At 39.2% G+C, this 19,463-nt stretch overlaps 2 protein-coding genes across 5 annotated transcripts; both read right to left on the bottom strand.

Moving 5' to 3' along the window:
* Window positions 1-280: 280 nt before the first annotated feature.
* Window positions 281-5,535, bottom strand: akirin2 (akirin 2). Its single transcript, XM_041806123.1, has 5 exons — window positions 5,023-5,535; window positions 2,730-2,864; window positions 2,120-2,269; window positions 1,964-2,035; window positions 281-922 (listed from the first exon to the last, which is right to left on the bottom strand). The coding sequence occupies exons 1-5, from the start codon at window positions 5,192-5,194 to the stop codon at window positions 912-914; spliced, it is 540 nt and encodes a 179-aa protein (XP_041662057.1). The 5' UTR covers window positions 5,195-5,535; the 3' UTR covers window positions 281-911.
* A 2,874-nt stretch (window positions 5,536-8,409) lies between these two features.
* Window positions 8,410-12,438, bottom strand: cnr1 (cannabinoid receptor 1). Of its 4 annotated transcripts, XM_041804598.1 has the most exons (3): window positions 12,319-12,438; window positions 12,141-12,221; window positions 8,410-11,340 (listed from the first exon to the last, which is right to left on the bottom strand). In XM_041804598.1, exon 3 carries the CDS (start codon window positions 11,293-11,295, stop codon window positions 9,889-9,891), a length of 1,407 nt encoding a protein of 468 aa, XP_041660532.1. In that variant the 5' UTR covers window positions 11,296-11,340; window positions 12,141-12,221; window positions 12,319-12,438; the 3' UTR covers window positions 8,410-9,888. The 4 variants fall into 4 exon arrangements, with proteins under 4 accessions (XP_041660532.1, XP_041660530.1, XP_041660531.1 ...); XM_041804596.1 differs by having other exon boundaries at window positions 12,141-12,430; XM_041804597.1 differs by having other exon boundaries at window positions 12,146-12,420.
* Window positions 12,439-19,463: the final 7,025 nt, after the last annotated feature.

The following is a 19,463-nucleotide window of genomic DNA, read 5'->3' as shown; positions in this document are numbered from 1 at the left end:
ATACGTTTAGTTGACTGTTTTCATCAGTCAGGGCAGCTAGGATGTTCAGTACATCACCACTTTCATGTAAAATTGGTTTATTAGTGGATTCCATGGTTTCTGAAAGCCTATTTTTGGGCTTCACCTTGCCAGCTTCCTAAATAGCTTGTTGGTTCATATCCGCACCTAACCTAGAAATCAGCATTCAGGATGGTTGTACATAAACCCACTGACAGGTATCAAACGCTTGATCCCATTAAAGGATGGGGTCTGCTTTGGTAAAACAATGAAATCTCAAACATTTGTGTAAACGCTTTATTTTCCTTCTTTTGAATTAAAGCCCCTTTATACCTACAGCAAATAAAATCATGACATTTTATACAATGAATAAAAGTCAAGCATAAAAAATAAAAAATACAGTGTGTACAAATGTAAAAGCAGTAATTTCCAGAGCAGTTTAAAAACACCGGAGGGGAAAAAGTCCAAGAACTCATTCCTGGAGTCCAGTCTGAAGGGGGCCTTGGATTTTTTTCACTCATCAAATGTTCAATCCCTTTAAAAAAAATGTACATGAAGAGAAACTTAACAACTAACATCCTGTCTGTAAAAGAAACTAAATTTAACAGAAAATAAAATCAGAAGGCCGAGTGTGTGGTGGCAGTCAGCCTTTTTATGAAGGCATCAGAACAAAGCCAAATAAATATTGACACGGCAGTCAAGAGGCCACTGGTTAAGTCACAGAAAGTCCTGGCAGCAGGAAGCCCTCCTAACTCTGGCAGACACAGCAAACGTGGATGCCACTAACTGATGCCTGAGGCAGCGAGTCCACACTGAGGCGATATGGCACAGCTAGGAGAAAAGTCCAACTAGATCCACTGAGTCCCGGGAGTAGCTTGCATTAAATGGTAATCCTCAATATCAGACGGCCAGACTCAGGAAACATCTGTGAGGGAAACACACAAGATTAGAGGGATGTTTCCATTTCAGTTCTTTGTATTATAGAACAAGGAACTGACTTAAGAACTCATAATAGTGATAAGAAAGAGAGAGCAAATTGGCAAGGACAGAGCTGTAATCTAAGCACAAGTTGACACATTTACAAAAACAACCCATACTTTTTTTAAATTTAAGATATTTTTTGCCAGAAAGTTACAAAATGTTCACTCAACTTTGATGAAACAAAATTTGGTGTCCAATTTTGACCTCAACTAGTGAAGAGTGATCTTACTGCATGCTCATTATCATCCCTAGTTTAAGCTTCTTTTCAAAGAAACCAGCACTCTACAAGATTTCTTTTAAAAATAGAACATCCTTGATTTGTTTTATATATATTGATTTGACATAATGAGGAAGAAAATCTGTCCAGTAGCTGTATCACTGACTCAGTTTGTTTTGCTAGATATCCCATCCTGCATTGAGCAACAAATCAGATAGTTGCAATTCACAACAAAGAGTGGAATTTTCATCCAGGCCTCCCCACGCTCATTTGTCATGATTGATTAAGAGTTGCTAAAGCCTTTGTTTGATGCAAGTGAAATGATACAATAACTAGGTTTTACAGCCAACTTTCAGCAATGAAATGCTCACTAGAGTCAGGTTTTCATTAAGGCCGACTGACTTAACAGCTTAACTTGAGTCGCCTAAGCTGATCACAGGGCATTATGACAATACCATGTTCAGTGAAAATGTCATTCTTAAAGGATTCTACAAATACTTTGTAATGGGAGACAGTTAAGTCTGCTTCATTCCAGCACTCAATTCTTCTGCAACACAAATAAATAATCTCTCTTCAAAATGCATGCTTTCCATCTGTAAATCCTTCAGGCTTTCAATCAGCAGCTGCTTTGTACATTGGATCACTAAGATTTCCAAAAATCATTAATAATACATCTTAAAGGAACTCTGTTAACTTTCCTGTATGGTTAGTTTAAAGGTCTGAGTTTCATGGACTTTTGAAATGCTGAACAATCACAGATATACTTACAGCTAGCAGGCTGCTCTCCAAACCTTCGCATCAGTTGGTCATGTGTAAATTTGACAAAGGCATCATATTGCTCTGTTGGGGGAAAAAAAAATTGCAATTTTGATGGTTCACCTAACAGGTTGTTTTATACCATCTTGTCTGCTTTCAGTGTCATACCTGCAAGCTTTGTCGTCAGAATCTCGTCGTACTCCTCTCGTATTTTGTCTTCTCGCTCTTTCAGTAGTCTCTCACAAATCATCCCAACCTGTCTGAGGGAAAATAAAGGCTGCTCTTTTCTGGTGGGAGACGAGGCACCCAAGGACGTACCTGTAAGAACAATAACACAATTAATACATATTTGTATATGAAAAACAGAAACTGCATTGAAAATTTGTGCCAGCAATCCTAATCATCCATCTGTAATGCCCGATGTGTGTGTGCCTCCAGTCTGTTTATCAGTTTGTTTTGAACTTTTCCAAGGACGGGGCTGATAAGAACCACTCACTATCAGGGGAAGTGAAAGGAAAATGGGTACTTTCCGTCCCTCGCATTTTTGCTATCTGAGAGTTTGCAAACAAAACAGGAATGGTGGGAAATCAGAAGTTGAGGACACAGTCTAATTTGTTTATGTCAATTTGTAATTTGTATAATTGTATATAGGTGAATCAGAGAAAATGGTAGAAAGACAGTCATGTGAAACAATTGCAAAGCAGCAACATCCAATCTGACTAGACTTTGTAACTGCCTTAGAAACCCAGAAAGCTTTATGTCATTGGTAGCCATTTACCTGGTAGGGCAGCTCCACTGTGAAGGTTCTGCAGGTCCAGAGGACAGCAGCCGTCGGCCTGCTGGAAAGAAATGTCCAGGTGTCGTCTCTTCTGCAGCCTCTTGTACTCTTGTTTGATATTGTGCAAGATTTGTTCTAAAACAATAAGAAAATGAAGCATTATTAAACAATAACTCCCTCAAAGATGTGAACTTGGATGGGGAAAAACCCTTTGGTGAGTTCACTGCTTTAAGTCTGATTTACACTCCTGCACAGCTGAAACACTTGTCAAAAGCCAGTTATATGGCAAATTTGTAGTCCCACCATTGAACAGCAGCTGACTATAATGAATCAGTGGCAAAAGACATGGATTTTTTTTGGTACATGCCAAAAAAATACAGTGCTACCCTGTGGACCAATTATTGGGCTTGCAGTCTGCCTTGTTTTAACAAGTACTTTCTGAAGTGGTACACTCCAGGCAATGCATGTAGGCCTCTCTACAAGTACAGGGCCTGTGGCATATTCTACAGTATAGAGCTGATGAAGTAAAAATCAGGCTTCTGTCCGTTCAACATTGCCGCCTGTTAAAAGGGAGTTTTTTTTTTTCCATGACAACACTACTTACCCAAATATTAAGGTTTATATCTGCCAATACCAATTATTTAGGTATAAGGTTGTTATCTGCTGATACCAAAATCACCCCAATAACTTTGTGAATCCCCAAAGAAAATAATTTTGAAAAACAAGGGATGCACCTATACCACATTTGGATACTCATCGGTACGGAGTCCAAATAAAGGTACATAATACCATGACTTTTCTTTAATTTACTAGGAAAGTTTGTTTCATTCATCATAAGTTCTTCATGTCTCCTCTTAACAATTAATCAGTGCAGTTTTTCTTCTCCTCTGCTATTTTCTTCCTCATTTATTTTAGAATATCACCAAACTGCACACATGACCATCTTTGGCTACATACTTGCAGCACAATATTGGATTTTTGCTAATATCTAATATGCCAATATTTACAAATCAATTTTAGCCAATACTACAAATACTCAAATGTAGTTCAGACCCAAAACTTCAGTATTTAAAACACAAAGTTTTTACTATAAGGATGAAAGAAATCAACAAATTTCAGTCCATAAAACACAATTTAAAGTGTTAGAAATGATGATGAATAAAAGCAAAGACTTCAGCTGACAAAGGTCTGTTGGTCTAGCCTACAACTCCACTAACTTATTTGTCTGTACAGCCAGTGTTTACAGCTGATATCTGCAGCATTTTATAATTCAGAACCTATAATTCATTTTGAAAAAGGGTTTAGTGGGGCCTTTATGCCTTTATTTATAGTGGACAGTGGATTGAATATAAAACAGGAATGAGAGAGGGGGGAGAGACAGGCGGGAAAGGAGCCACGGGCCAGATTTGAGCCCACATGTTTGAGATGTGACCTAACCGCTAGACCATCTGGGCACACCCCTGATATAACATGCTTTAGAATGGCACCAAGTACAATATTTGCAATGTATTATGAGTACAAGTACAGAGGCTTGGTAACGGCACTGATACACAATACTGGCACTGGTACCTGTGCATCCTGTTTAAAAACCAAGGGCGACAACGCATGCATTACAGTAATTATTTAGTGTGACTTTATTGTTTTTAATGATGTGGTGAGCCAAAATCATAGCAGAAATTGTGACTCCACTAACCCCAAATGTTGTCAACTACTTTGTACATGGTGGATTAAGGTTGGGTCTTTGTAAAGAACACAACCAAGAGTACCTGCTATTTCTGTAAAATGCTAGGTGCTATACAAACAGAAGACTGATTAATATGGCCTTGCAAATGTAAACATATACACTGAAGAACAGCCTAGGTAATTATTCAATTCAGTGAGTATCAAATACAACAGTTTAAACCAAATCCAAACATTTAACCCTAAGTTAGAGCAAAATCCCCGGAAATGTAATCAGTTATGTTACATTTCACAGCCCAACCCACTGTAAATATCTTTCAAACGGACTTCCCCTTCCTAGAAAATGGTTATCAGCGTAGGCCACATTAACAGCTGGATAATGAAGACTCGTCTTTCATTAAAAACATTATGTGTTACCCACTGACTGTTAAACAGACATTAACATTACTTTAGGTTGAATAGATGCGTCTGGAATTAGGTTATGCCCTCTGGACAGACTGAGAGACCGAGGCAAGTAAAGCTAAGGCAATCGACATGATATTTGAGGGTAGTTTTACCATTCTAAACCATAGTCTGAATAGAAATATGTAATGTAGGAGATTTTTATTTTTACCTGTGGTGAGTCTGGATGAAACTTCCCCGAACGGTGACGGCTCCATGCGCAGATATTTCTGAGGTGAAGACACTGGAGACATGACCGGGGCGCACCTCCTCCTTTTGGGGGAAGCTTGGCTCATTAACGGATCAAAATCCAGAGTCCTTTTCAGAGTAGCCCCACAAGCCATTGCGCTATTAATTACACAAAAATGTACAAGAGAAAAAGCTAAAAATCCCCTGTTAAGAGGGAGCGTCGCCGACCTGGGCCCCGGTTTGTGCTGCTAATGCTAGCTCCAACGGCAGCAGCGGTTCCGGACCGAAGACAAAAACGCACTTTTTTTCGTCTCTCGTTGGCTTTTGCTGATAAATCTCAGATGGTACAAATCAGCGAAAGTGCGCTGAGATAACTGGCAAAGTCTCCTACCTGGTAAATTAGCTACAGATTAAGATGATTGCTGATATCCCAAGACTACTCATGAGAATAAATCTTAACGGCTCAGTCTAGCTAGCTTTTATTCCGTTTCGTTTCATGGGTCAGGCGCATGCGCAAGAAAACAATGCCATCTTGGTCTTTGTAGTTTAATTCCATACTACGCTCGTTCTAAACATGGGCTTGAATACTACATTTCCCGGAAATCTTGAGAAGGTTCTTTTTTCAAATTTGTTTTGTTCGCAAACAGAAAAAAATCACGAAGAAGTTTTAGTTTCACTAAAAACTGTTAGAAACAAATACCAAAGACATTTTGAAAAAGCTAATATATAACAAAAATATTTAACGTCAATTACAAATATGCGGAAATTACAATGCGGTTGCATGAATTATTTTTAAATCCATTTCATCACGGTGCATTAAACTGTACATCTTTATAGCTGTAGGTCACTTGGTAAAAATACGTTCACAAAGAGGGACACATGAAATGGTTTGGGTTTAGGTGTTTTTCGGGATTAATTTTAGAGCAGTATTAAGTTTATTCTGTGAGATCTCACCATTTAAGCTTTGTTGTTTTTACTTTGGGTGTGAAGTTTTAGTACAAAATAAGGAAAATGAACAAGATGTTAAAAGATGGCTCTTTCTCCTTTGGGATCCAAGAATCATTACTAATCACAAGATAAGGTAAAATAATTGATTTAATATATTACTATTGGTCCAAAAGTAATTTTCTTCGTGCTAATTTTCACATATAATTGAAACAATCACCACTTCTTGCACACAGCCAAATGTTGAGACACTTCTCATCCACAAAGACCACTTCCTCATCCACCCTTGATGTGCATTATGAACTGTGTTAAAACACAGGGACATGTGTAACTGATGTTTCAACACTTATTCTACAACTCAAAGAGGTAAAAAGAAGGAAATACCCAATTTGTACTCACTGTACTAAACTTGCTTAATATGTCACTATGCGCCAACAGCATGCTGGATAAGTTAACCAGCAAAAAGTAGAGTGTTGTATTGTCAGTGTGACACATTTCACACTTGATTTTAACACTGAAAGTGAAATTTAACTTCATTCGGAGTTCAATGGCCTTCAGTGTTGGGGATATTTGACATATTGAATTGATCAGTTCAGGATTTATCTAACTGTAGAGTCAATTTATCTAAGTTTTACCCACTGCCATTTCAAGTTGGGGGTGGGGTTTTCCCATCATGCAGAATGTTTAGATCTGCTCTGCATGTTTTTAGGTGTGCTTTTACATGTTTAAATGCATACTAATATGTTCCATATTTAATCTATTAGTGCGCTGTGTAAATATTAAACATCACAAATACTTGTATGTACACCCAGCGTGAAAGGAAGTAACACAATACTGTGTTAAAAGCACCTTAATGCGTAAAAAACAATTCCAAAACTGTGAGTGTTAAAAATTAACACTATAAGAGAGATCAAGACTATTAACCCTTTCTAAAATGTAAATTTATCTCATGACCAGTGTGAACTGTTGAATTGTTTAACACTGAGAGTTTAATTAATACTGATGATTTTGTCATCAGTAAGAGAATTTCAAATTTACACTGTAGATAAGCATGCTAAATACACATACGCAGGCTGAAATACATGGAAAAACAGATTCCTATGGGCATGGAGAGTGAAGGGCTACTGATATGAAGGTGCACCTACCCAGTGGGGCTGGGGGCTCTGTGCCTTGCTCATGGCACCTCAGCACCACTTGGAAGCAAACTGGCATTTCTCTAGGTATTAGACCAGACCTCCAGCCCTGGTCTGAGACGGCAACCCTTCAGTTCCCAACTCATGCCCCCATAGTCTGAGCAACAGCTGCTCCATGGTTTACCAAAATTATAGTATGATTTAACAACATGGATCCTTGGGTTTAGTAGAGGTGCACTACTTTCTTGGGTTATTTTTCTGACATGCTTTAAATCTGGTATCAAGACTTATAGATATTTGTCTACTTCTAAAGTCTTTTTGATAAAGCATGTTTTAAAATGACAAAATATCCAATATCTTAATGACTGATAATATCTAACACAAAAAACTTTTGTAAACTTTTGATTCCTAGACTTATTTTTAATCAAAAAGAGACAGAGAACTGTTGAAACCAAACATTGCCAATGTTTTGTGTAATCTCTACCCCATGCATGGGTTAGCCTTCAATTTTTGGTTTTGATAAACAAGAAGTTACTCAATCTTGGGTGCCTAAGTGCTCCTGTCTAACAGGTATCCATGTCAAACCTGGTGTCACGACAGCCCTGTGTGGAACATATAAAGCCAGGAAACTGTGACAAATAGTTCTAATTACTGATTGTAACTGAAGATGATGGCTTGAAACAGCTTTAATTTTAACCAGCAAACCAATAACCCTAAAAGGAGCTGTCAGCTGTCAGACAGCTGATCAATATATTGACTAACTTTATTCGCTCCAACCCCAACCTGTGTTTATTTATTCATGTGTTGTTTTCTACCCTGGATACAGCCTTTCTGTCACACATGGTGAAGTAAACCTGCCCCATGACTTCTCTTAGATTGGAGTATTCTGTAAATAAATCTTCTTAACATCTGCGTGAACAGATGTTGCAAGTTTTCCTCTCTGTGTAAGCCGAGAGATGAGATGAGTGGAGCAGATGTTGCAGAAAAAGGTACTGATGTTGCTGTTGTGTTTGTATGTTTCCCTCTAAAGGTTGAAAAGTAACCACAGATAGAAAGCTAAAACTGATGATGCTCTCTTTGCTAAAAAAAGAGGTTTCTGTTAAGAACGGATCTTCCACTAGGGGGCAGTAGAATAGCACTGTTCGTTTTGGGCTTGGCTTCCTCTGCAAGCATCTGCTCCTCTTTGAATGAAACAAAATGTGTTTCTGTGTCTGTCATTATCAATCAAACAACCACAGGCGACAAAATGACAACCAGCTGCGACTTTATTCAAAAGTTTGAAAACAGCAATACTAAAAACACTTGACTGATTGTGATTTTTAAGTCTTCATTATGCCACCACTGTACAGAAGCCACTTGACATATTGATCATCAATACTCAATAATACGAGAGGCAGCAAAGCATACTGATATAACAGCTTGTCTGGATAACTTTACACCAAGATAAATGTCTACGGAACAATTGTGCTGTGAGATTTCTAGATTTTCAAAGTATTGTAAGAAAAATCACATCTTATCTTTGATTCTTTTGTAAGCTCAGTTGTCGATTCTCCACACGATGCATACACACAGACTCCCATTCAAGGTACCGGCTAATATAAGACCCATGTTTTCTTTGTTTAGAGAAGAAAAATTAACAGCAGACATATTTTTTTTTTATCTAAAGTCACGCCAGATATACTTCACTAGGCCTGTGCATGGGTTGCTTTTATTTTCCCAAATGACGCCCCGCTGCAACAGTAGCACTAAAACAACTCACTGCAATGATTCAAAAAGGCCAAGTCACAAGGTTATCACACACATACAAGGCTGGAAAACCGTACATTTCATGAAAGCAGCTTGAGTCAGAAACAGATGTTACAGCGTGGCCAGCACACTGTCTTTAACCCCAGTTTCAAGGCTGTTATTGTTATTTTTGTGTACATTTGAACACTTTTATTTTTGTGAGAGAACACTGTACAGTTGTTAGGTTTACATTTGAACAAAGACACGTTACTTTTTAAGGTCAAAAACAGCCAGCGAGGAAAGAAATGGACGTCACAGAAAATGCCATTTCAGCTCGGATTAACTCAAAAGCTCATTTACCTCCATCTGAATCGAGTTTATTTGTGATGGTGATAAATGTTTTTTTTCTTTATTTTGAGCATGAATCACCTCTCATTTTCTCAGGATCTCTTCACACATTTGCCACTCACTGAGTGTTGTCAGGAGAAAAAAAATCGCCACGTTTAATGGCAATGCCGGAAATAAACAATCAGAGTCATTAGAACTTTTTGCTCATAGAAATGTCTATGTGCAACATGTACATGTAGAAAGTTGAGTTGTTACAACTATGGTGCAAGACACATGTAAGAGTCTAAATGACACATGAAAACATCTGGAATTAAAAAACGTCAGTAGCCCCTTATCCCATAAATGAAGATATATTGTTTTCAAAACCTGAATTCACAGTACAAAAATATAATATGCCTTCACTAACTGGATATCATGAAGTCTATGGTAAACAGCAGACTTATGATAGTCTGTGATAATCCCTTCAAAATAAGAGTCACTTCTCTGAACTTGCAATACCGTTTGGCACTTTGGCACACCGCGTATTCACACTGACCTAAAATAATGCGATCACTAAAGCGTCTATGTGAGGATGTACTTTCAGGAGAGGTTTCTTTTTTTACTTTTCTTTTTGCTCTGGAGTATCTGCTTTATTGTGTTGAATGGCATTCTTTTAAAGGAAGATGACATTTACACAGTTCCCTCCCCATGATGGCCAATTAGACGGCCTCTGCCGAAGTTTCAGTCGACACAGACATGGTAACTTTGGCTATTTTCACAGTGGTCTTCACACAGCTCTCTGCAGCCCTGTTGGCAGAGATGTTAGCGTTTCTGTTCTGGCAGTCTGACTCCAGGCTATTGTCCAACTGCTGCGCGCTTCCCCTGCAGGCGTGGCAGGAGCTGAGGAAGGCATGCCGCAGGTCTTTGCTCCTCAAGGCGTAGATAATGGGGTTGACGGTGGAGTTGAGCAGGCAGAGCATGCTGCAGAAAGCAAACACCGTCTTGATGTCATTATCCATCTTCCAGAAGAGGTCGTAGACCATGATGGCGAGCACCGGGCCCCAGCAGATGACCAGCACCACCAGGATGAGCACCAGGGTCTTGGCTAGACGGATGTCCATGCGAGCCTGGTCTGGACGCGTGGTCTGAACTTTAGTCCCGTCTGCCGAGTAAACCACAAGGCTCTTCTGGGAGGTGCGGCTCAGCATTCGTACGGCGTGGTGGTGTGCTTTCCAGAGGATGTAAATGTAGGCGTAGATGATGAAAAGAACGAGAACGCTGGTTATGCCGATCCAGAACAACAGGTAGTTCTCATCTATCAGGGGGAAGATGTCTGAGCAGACAGAGTTGAGGCGTTTACAGTTCCAGCCCAGCAGAGGTAGCACTGCGAACACGATGGAGATGGTCCACATCATGCAAAAAGCAATGACAGCCTTGGTACGTGTCACGATACGCCTGTAGGCAAGAGGCCGGTGTATGGAGATGTAGCGGTCGATAGCGGTAAGGAAAAGACTTCCTACAGAAGCTGTGAATGACGCTGTGACTCCGCCTAGCTTAAAGAGGAAAATATTGGGGCTGTCCTTACGGTGAAAAACATGGAAGTCCAGGAAGCTGTAGACAAATATTACGCTCCCTAGCAAGTCAGCAACAGCTAGACTGCCTATGAAATGGTAGGACGGCCTGCAGCGAAGAGTTCGCGACTGCAGAATCACGCAGAGCACCACCAGATTCTCCAGCACCGTGAAGGTACCCAGAGTCAGAGACAAAACCGCCACTGCCAGCTGCTGGCTGGGCGTCAGGATCATGAAACACTCCATGTCCATAAAGTTCTCCCCACATTGTATGTTGTTGGTCTCATCTCTGAACGTCGTCCTGTTGCTGAACAAGTCTGTGGCATTGGTGGGGAAGGGGATGTTTTTCAGTATGAGCTCCTCATCCACAGGGACTTTGTCTGGGAAGGGGTTGCTGCGAAAGGCGGATAAAGGTTTCTGCATGGAGAAACCCCCCTTGAAGTTTACATCGTTGACTGGGCCGTCGTAGCTCGCATCGTTGGAGCCCAGGAACTGTAAACCAGATGTAATAGTCCGAAAGGTGGTGTCCGCCACACCATCCAGCACAGACTTCATGGCTGTGTTTGAGGGTGAATCTGCAGTCTGAGACACCTGGACAACCTATGAATGATGACATACATTTCAGACAAACCTAAAAATGAATCCCATGCAAATTAAAACAAGAATATTAGCAACAGTCCACTATTTGGGCTCACATCCTTGATTTTAAACATGAGAGCATCTCAGCACCATGCACAATTCAATATCTGCTATTAAAAATGTTATCATCTTTAATAGTTTTGCACAATACCTGATTGTTTCATGCATTTATGTTTCTAGACAGTAATCAAATTATATCTAAAATTTATTTTATGCACTTCGTACTGCACCATGCGAATGCATTTTTAATGCTAGACCCTTACTTCCCAAGAGCAGAAAACCTACTTAATGAAGAGGTTTAAGTAATAAATATGCAACCTTTTCTTCTGAGGTGCATAGTCAGTCTCTGCAATTCCTTTAGACCCTTATAGGCTGGAAAAAATGTGATGCAAAAGTCAATAACTCTGCAAAACAACGACTATAAAGTCGTTTTGCACTTTCAAATGTAGGTTATCCAATGCACTTCAAGACTTAAGATATATATAACTGGTATTACATAATGCAGAAGTGCAGAATTTGCATACTTATCTTAAAATAACGTAATTTAGTCTGATTAGCCCTGCAGAAGTGCAGTTTTAATCGACAATGTGCTGGAAAAAAAAGCAGAAATATGTTCAGAAATCAGCACAATTTTCTTCAAAAAGAAGAAAAATAATACTTTTAATACTGTTAAGATAAAATATCTCAAGTTTAAATATATATCAAGGAAAGAAACCCTGAATGCTGAAATTGAGGATTTAAATAAGAAATTTGCTTCTTACCTTACATAATTTTTCCAAGTGCGCAGAATCGCCCTTTATCTCCGCGCGTTAATCCAAGTCAGAAGCGCATCATCCACACATCTTACATAAAACAGGAGACCATCAGAGTAAAATTGTTACAACCAAATCACCTTTTACATCATTATAGCTACTTTCTTTAATCAATTTAACGCCTAACATAAGTTTTCCAGTTCCCAGCGCAAGTGCTGCCTCTCTCTCTCTAGCTCTTGGAGTGCGCTCCTGCTCCGTGGATACAGGTTGCTGCTGCTGCTGCTGATGCTGCTGGCTCCACTGTCTCTCCTCTCTCTCTCTGTGTGTCTTCACACTTATGAAGCGTCGCTCCTACAAGTCCTGTCACGTGTTTGCATATAGCTCCTCGATCTGCCCTGCCCATGAGGCTCTCCAGTGCGCTGCATAGGAACAAGGCAGACGACAATGGTGGAGGATGGATTTGAAAAAAGAAAAGAAAAAAACAAAAAAAAGAATCTGATTTGAATTCCCAAAGCTCCCAGGGGCAGACGATGTGAACAGACAAGAACCCGGCATTAACACACACATAACAAATGTCTTATACCTTATTTAAAAGGTTATTGGTCCATAATTTCTTCAAATTGCAGGGACAAAAAGCTCAGTTTCTTCCATAATCTCTCCACATGAAGTGAAAAGCTTCTGAACAAGCTGTCCTTTTGTGTTCACACAGATAAGGTTGCAGACTTCATTGACAGTCATTGCATGTCTGTTTATTGTGTGAATAATTAAAGAAAATTGAGGATCTCAAAGAAAGGAAAGCATCATTTTCATGCAGGCAGAGCTGAATGCTACTCTCCTGACATTGCTTTTCCATTACTTTATTTTAAATCCCCTGTGAGGAGGTTTTAGTAGGTGATGAAGCAGACTGAAATCAGCACTGGTTCTTCTTTATTTCATACAAAAGCAAATGTAACCATCAGGGAGAAGACTGACTATTTGTATGTTGTAATTTTACCATATGTGTTAGATGAGCACACTGAAGAAACAATTCATATTTTCTACAGCAAAGACTTTCAGCTAGAGATACATTTAACTGTTAAATAAAGCAAGGTAAGTTGATCCAAAAAGGTTGAGTGGACTTGGTTGACTGCTTATGCATGTACAGGACAAGATCATCAAAGCTTTGAAGCAATGGAAAGAAACGTTTCCACCTTAAATCAGCAGTAAATAACAGTGCAAGAACTTTTAAAAGAGAATGGCATCCTTCTCATGTTGACAGAGTGTCCCAGTCACTTGCTTTCAGCACTAAGTAACTTTGGCAGCAGACCACAGCACGTGTTCACACACCAGTCTTCAGCTGAAAAGAAGCCAGCCAAAGTCATCAATCCCAACTTATGCTTCAGGTTTGTATAAAATAAACACATAAATCTATGGTACACAAAAGTTATCTTCCTTGTTAATTTTAAACTTAGCTTATGAACCATTTTTCAAGAGGTGTCTTGCTGCAGATTGTCGGTCTCAAATGGCCCCTCTCCAGACTGTTAATTGGAGACACTGCATTTGTCAGAGGAGAAATATACACTAAAAGCTTCAAAATAAATTCTACTTTCAGTTTGGTTAGGGTCAAAATAAGGTAAGAGTTAGGATACTAAAAGTTTAAAGTTAAAATCTGACCCACAAAATCACATTACATAACGTTTAATAAAGTCCAGTGAGTAAACAGTCTGCTTTCAGGAAAAAAGCTTGTCCTGCCATGAAAACATTCTAATGTAGCAAACGTAGCTTATGTAGCACTGTTAGCTGGGTAAGCTACATAGGTAACATAGCCATATTGAAAGTAAAGCTCACAAAGCTAATGGATATCTATACTAACAAAGCTACTGAGCTAATAATGGCTAAGAAAGCTATGTAAGCTATGTTATGTATGTAACTTATATAGCTGCATTAGCTGTAGCTATATTAGCTCAAGTCTACATTGCTTAAGCTTACTTAGCTTCATTGGCTTACAAAGTAACATTAACTACATGGCTAGAGTACTTATGCTAGCTGTTGCTACGTTTACTAAAGAACACATTGCAAACGCTTACTTAGTTACATTGGCTAACAAAGTGAAATCAACTACGTAGCAGGATAAGTTTTGTCCGCTGTTGCTACGTTTGCTAAAGTACACTATGCTAAAGCTAATTTAGTTACATTGGCTTACAAAGCAACATTAACTATGTAGCAGGATACGTTATGTCTGTTGTTGCCACATTTGCTAAAGTACACATTGCTTAGGCTGACTTAGTTACATTGGCTTCCAAAGTAAGGTTAACTATGTAGCTAGAGAAGTTATGTTAGCTGTAGCTATTTCTACTAAAGCTCATGTTGCTTAAGCTAACTTAGTTACTTCCAAAGTAAGGTTAACTATGTAGCTAGAGAAGTTATGTTAGCTGTAGCTATTTCTACTAAAGCTCATGTTGCTTAAGCTAACTTAATTACTTACAAAGTAAGGTTAACTATGTAGCTAGAGTAGCTATGTTAGCTTTAGCTTAAGCTAACAAAGTTAAAGTGAGCCCTATCCCTAAGGCCCAGTCCATACGGAGATAAATTCAGGAGTATACGCAAAAGTGTTATGTCGTATCAGCGTTTCATCCACATGGAAACAGCGTTTTGGGTGACTGTAAACGATACTTTTTGAAAATGGGTCCCAGAGTGCATAAATCCATAAACGACTACCGTTTCATCTCCATGTGGACGGCTATCCGCATCTTTCCTGAAACGTTTACACCACACACAGCGTAGCTCCCTTAAGGCGCCTGCGCAGGTCTGGCCAAAACAATGGCAATATATCGTTTTCGTCTCCATGTGGACAGGGCCTGAGTGAGTGTCTTTCCCTCTTACATGGGTCTATACATAATTTCCCCCTGGTTTAGACCTCTGACCTTTTTCTCTGTAGTTTATGAAATGTTGCTTGGTCTATAATGTTTGCAATATGGTTATTTAATGAATTTAACTGCCAGACTTTTATTCTATGAATTCAAAACAAAACAAAACTGGAAATACCAAGTACCAGTATATTACTAAGCTTCATTTCTGACAGAGACAGCACCTCAGATTAATGGACTGCAAGAGGGGCTGTCTGAGATCTACAGTCTGAAGCCAAACTGTCCTGCATATTCCTAACCCTAAGGTACCTTTTTGACATTCCTGCTTCCAATGTCTATTACTACTGAATACACAACCAGTGTTTTTGATAATAACAAGATGCTAACCTTGATTTTTTAAAAGCAAAATATCTGAACATAGAGCCCAGTCAGAGCCTCAACATCCCACATCACCACACCTGATTTTAGCTTGTCATTTGCCATGCAGTTAGCTGGTTGTGAACGGTTTTGTACCCTGACGAAAATGTGCAATCTGCATAAAAACATGGCTCACCACATTCTGTTTCTTAACAAGCTTGAAGCTTAACAAAATTGTTCGCAAGGATACCTAGAGATTGTGATTACACATTTATTTTGCGGATGAATTGAAATTCTGATTATTTTACAGACTAGTCCCTCTTTTAAAATGTTCTTTTACTGATACCTATGATTCATGTGGGTCAACTTTTCAGGTTGGTAACTCTGGAATTCTGGATTCATTTCAGGAGAATTAAATGTCTGATGCTGTCAGACAGGGAATGGCATGTTTCAATCATCCCTGTTATTTTAGTTGAACACTTGCTTTAAAAAAATGAAGCAGTCTTTGCTAAATTGAGGAGAAATTCCTTTTAAAACAGCTGCTGATGGGGGTTAAAGTGAGTCAGTGTTTGTTTCAGTGACACTGGGACAACAAAAGGAAATTTCAGCAGCCAATAAATCATTAATTCAGTTAATCATAAATTCATCAGGGGTCTCCTCCTCCTGATTAACCAGCTAGTTATTAGCTCACTGAATCAGATTAAACCACCACACATCAGCGAGTCAGATCCTGTCATGAATCACAATAACTCAGTCATGGCCTCTGCTTGGCCCTGATACTAAAAGATTCAATCCACTGATTACAAATGACCCAATTACCATTTATTCATCCATCCTTATCCAAATTATACATTTCTTTCTGCTTTACACAATGGTAAAATCAGTCGTTCAGGCCACAAGGCCAGGAGTCGAGTGGCTGCTTTGTCGTAGATAAAAACATAATAGATGCATTAAGGTGACATTTTGTGGCTTCAGAGCCCCTCAGCAGACAGAATGTTAGACCCTTGTGCTTTTTCAGGCCTCAAATGAGGCGACAGCTCTATCGTCATCACAGGTGTAATTATTAATATCACTCTGCCACGGCTGCTGGCTGGGTCTGAAATGAACAAAATGTTCCACTTCAGAGAAGACATTATGGTCAGGAGACAGGAACTGACACAAATGTCCAAAAGACATTGATGTTAAGCTGTTGAAAGTTGAATTTTCTATGGATGCATTCAGTTTTTTGAGCATGTTCACTGTTGGCAAGCTGTCAGCAACAAATTGCAAATACTCTCTAAGCTAATTCCCACCAATCCTTAGGCAAACTGAGAGAATAATATTATTTTGAGGCTTGATTTTCTGCGATAGTAACTGATGAAAGCAAAGATATTCAAACTGATTTACCCCTGATAATATAGGGCTTGCTCTGAGAAACATCAAAACACAGAGAGGAGAGAAATACTCGTTCATTTCTCTTATTCATGGTTTTCATGGATCTCACAAAAGCTTGAAGTAAATATCCTCCAGTAGAGAGTGTGCTTTTTTAAAAACCCTGGAAGAGAAACCTCACCCTAGGATGCACTGTTGCTGTTAGAGAGCGTCTGTTTTTGTTGTTTAAGTGCAATGTTTTCAGCGTGTTGTAGTTCACTTTTTATTGTTTGTACCTTCAGCAGTTTATGACGAATTCTGGATTTCGTTCCCCACAACTCTGCAGAAAGGTCATAAAAGTTCCACAGAATAACAAGATTTTATCAGTGTGAAGTCAGAGGAATTGCTGCTACGAGTATTGGGGATATTTCAGAACTTTTAATCTTTGACACTTGTACCAAAGATTCTTCTGTGTATTAAGTCAATAATTCCACAAGTTACTGTATATATACTGCAAAAGTTCAAGCAGGAATACTGTTTCACTTCCATTTATCCTTCCATTCATTTATAATGACTCATTCAGGTGTCTCAGTTTTCATGCTCTGGTAATCAGCTGGTATGGGCATCTACTCACTTAAGGTCTGAGCCAACTTTATTTTCCGTACAACTGCTCTCAATCCAATCCTTCTGCTGTCATTTTTTACAACCTGTTCTCCTCTCCTACACAGTCAGTCTGTTGTTTTACTGCAACCGCTGCAACCGTCTTCCACCCCAGCTACCTACAAGTCATCTCATCAGTGTCTTGGTCAAGCTTCTCAGCTCCTAAGAAATCCATTCCTTATCTTATTCTACTTCCATCTTCACTACCAGTGTCTAAAGGGGGGTGGGGGTGGTATCCTATTCTATTGTCAGCCTGAATACCAATGCCTTGTCTCGATTCACTCTAATAAACACTTACTTTTGATATTAAGATGCACAAGTCCATTCAGACTAATAGCTTTTGCAAAAGGCAGTATATCTCAAACGGTATACCATAATGGACAGATGTACAGTGCTGAATTGCGAGCACTTCTTAATCTTAGCGAACTTCATCACACAATGGACTGACAATAAGACATGTACTTGAGTAAGAGGTAACACAAGCCCAGTGACCTTTAATTTCCACATACTGCACCTGTGCCACAATCCGGTTGTGTGACTGAAGGGGAGTCACCTTGCAAACTTAGAGCGCTATGGCGCGCCACACAGATCACAAGATCATGGGAGAGATGCGAGTTCAAGCAGGAAACAGTGGTGTAAACAGTAAAATATTTTGCCTTCTTCGGGCTGTTTTGCCATTCATTTTGTCATGACTCCATGATTTTATCGCCTCCACCGTAGGTGAGGGTGTATTTTTCACCTCAAAAGTTAACTTTTCCTCATCAGTGGCTCCGTAGTAGCTCTGTGACCCACTGACCTCCTGATGACCTTTTGCTTGTGCCACAGGAAGAGCTGTAATGTTGATATAGGGACGGTTTTCACTCTTCTCACAACCTATCTGGCATGAGTTTGCGATCATTACACAAAGACCTACTGCACTGCTAATGCAGTAGATAGTGGTGTGTTGATGCAGAAGGAGAGTATAAAGAAGGAGAAAGACAATGAAATATGTTTATGATCAATAAAATTGTATTGCAGCATTAGTCTTGTTTTTTTAATAGCCATACCTTATTTATCCGCACAATAGATAAATGAAAAAGTAGAGAAATAAAGGACTTTCAACCAAGTCTGCCTTCTTCATGAATTACAATGGTTCATATTAAGAAACAAGAAACTGAGTGGAAGTTGAGAGTTAATGTCTATAGCAGTTTGTCAGCTGCACTTACAAGCAGCTATTCAGTTATACAGATTAAATAGTGCTTACTTAGTCAGCTGAAAGCTAACAGCATTTAGAATAACATTATGGTGGATTGTGTTTGCCACTTTTGCTTTTATAAGAACTGCTTTCTTGTATTCAGCTGTTACCTTATAACCCAGAATGCATCTGTTATCAAAAAAGATGGGACTTAAACTTTATTTCTTTAACGTATTGTCTTAATCTTCTGGACACGATAGATGATACATCAAATTGTGTGTGCCTGTAAGTTTTTGAGATGTAGAGCATTTCCAACCCTCAAAGAAGACAGAAACCAGAAGTAGCTCGAAATGTAGATTTCACTTCAGCATAATTTATGTAACATGACAGACTATTGAAATGTTCTGCATGCAATTTTTCCCCAAATGAAAGATTAAGCCTTCACATCCATGTCAATGACATCTGGTGGCAGCTAGTTGACATTCTCTGAAAAATATGCCTGGAAAACTACAGCTCTTACACTCCTGAGTAAAAGGTGAATGTCTCTTATGTCTGAACTATGTGCCATAAATCAGCCACAAACAAGGTGGAGAATTAGGCATCAGTCTAAAACAGAAAAGAAGGAATCTCCCAGAAATAAATGTTGAAAAAAATTCAGTCGATCTATTGTCATCAGATCCTCTGAGACTTTGTTAAAATCCACCACATGGAGCAGTCAGACTTTAGGCAGCAGGGCAGTTTGTCAAACTGACTGGTGTACTGTGACAGTTTCTCTGACTAGGTTGGCATCCTAACCTGTGAGTGAGCAGTGAGCGATGGCTCAAGCAAAGCTCATGGCCATCTGCGTTTCAGCTGCACCACATGACATTTTGTACTTGTACTGACTCAATTTTGGTCCATGGATCATGGGGGGGGGGGTCTTGCGTGATTTCTTTCCCATTTTAA

Source organism: Cheilinus undulatus, linkage group 14 (genome assembly GCF_018320785.1).
Source record: "Cheilinus undulatus linkage group 14, ASM1832078v1, whole genome shotgun sequence".
In the NCBI taxonomy this organism is placed as follows: Eukaryota; Metazoa; Chordata; class Actinopteri; order Labriformes; family Labridae; genus Cheilinus; species Cheilinus undulatus.
This window is presented reverse-complemented; position numbering and strand designations above follow the sequence as displayed.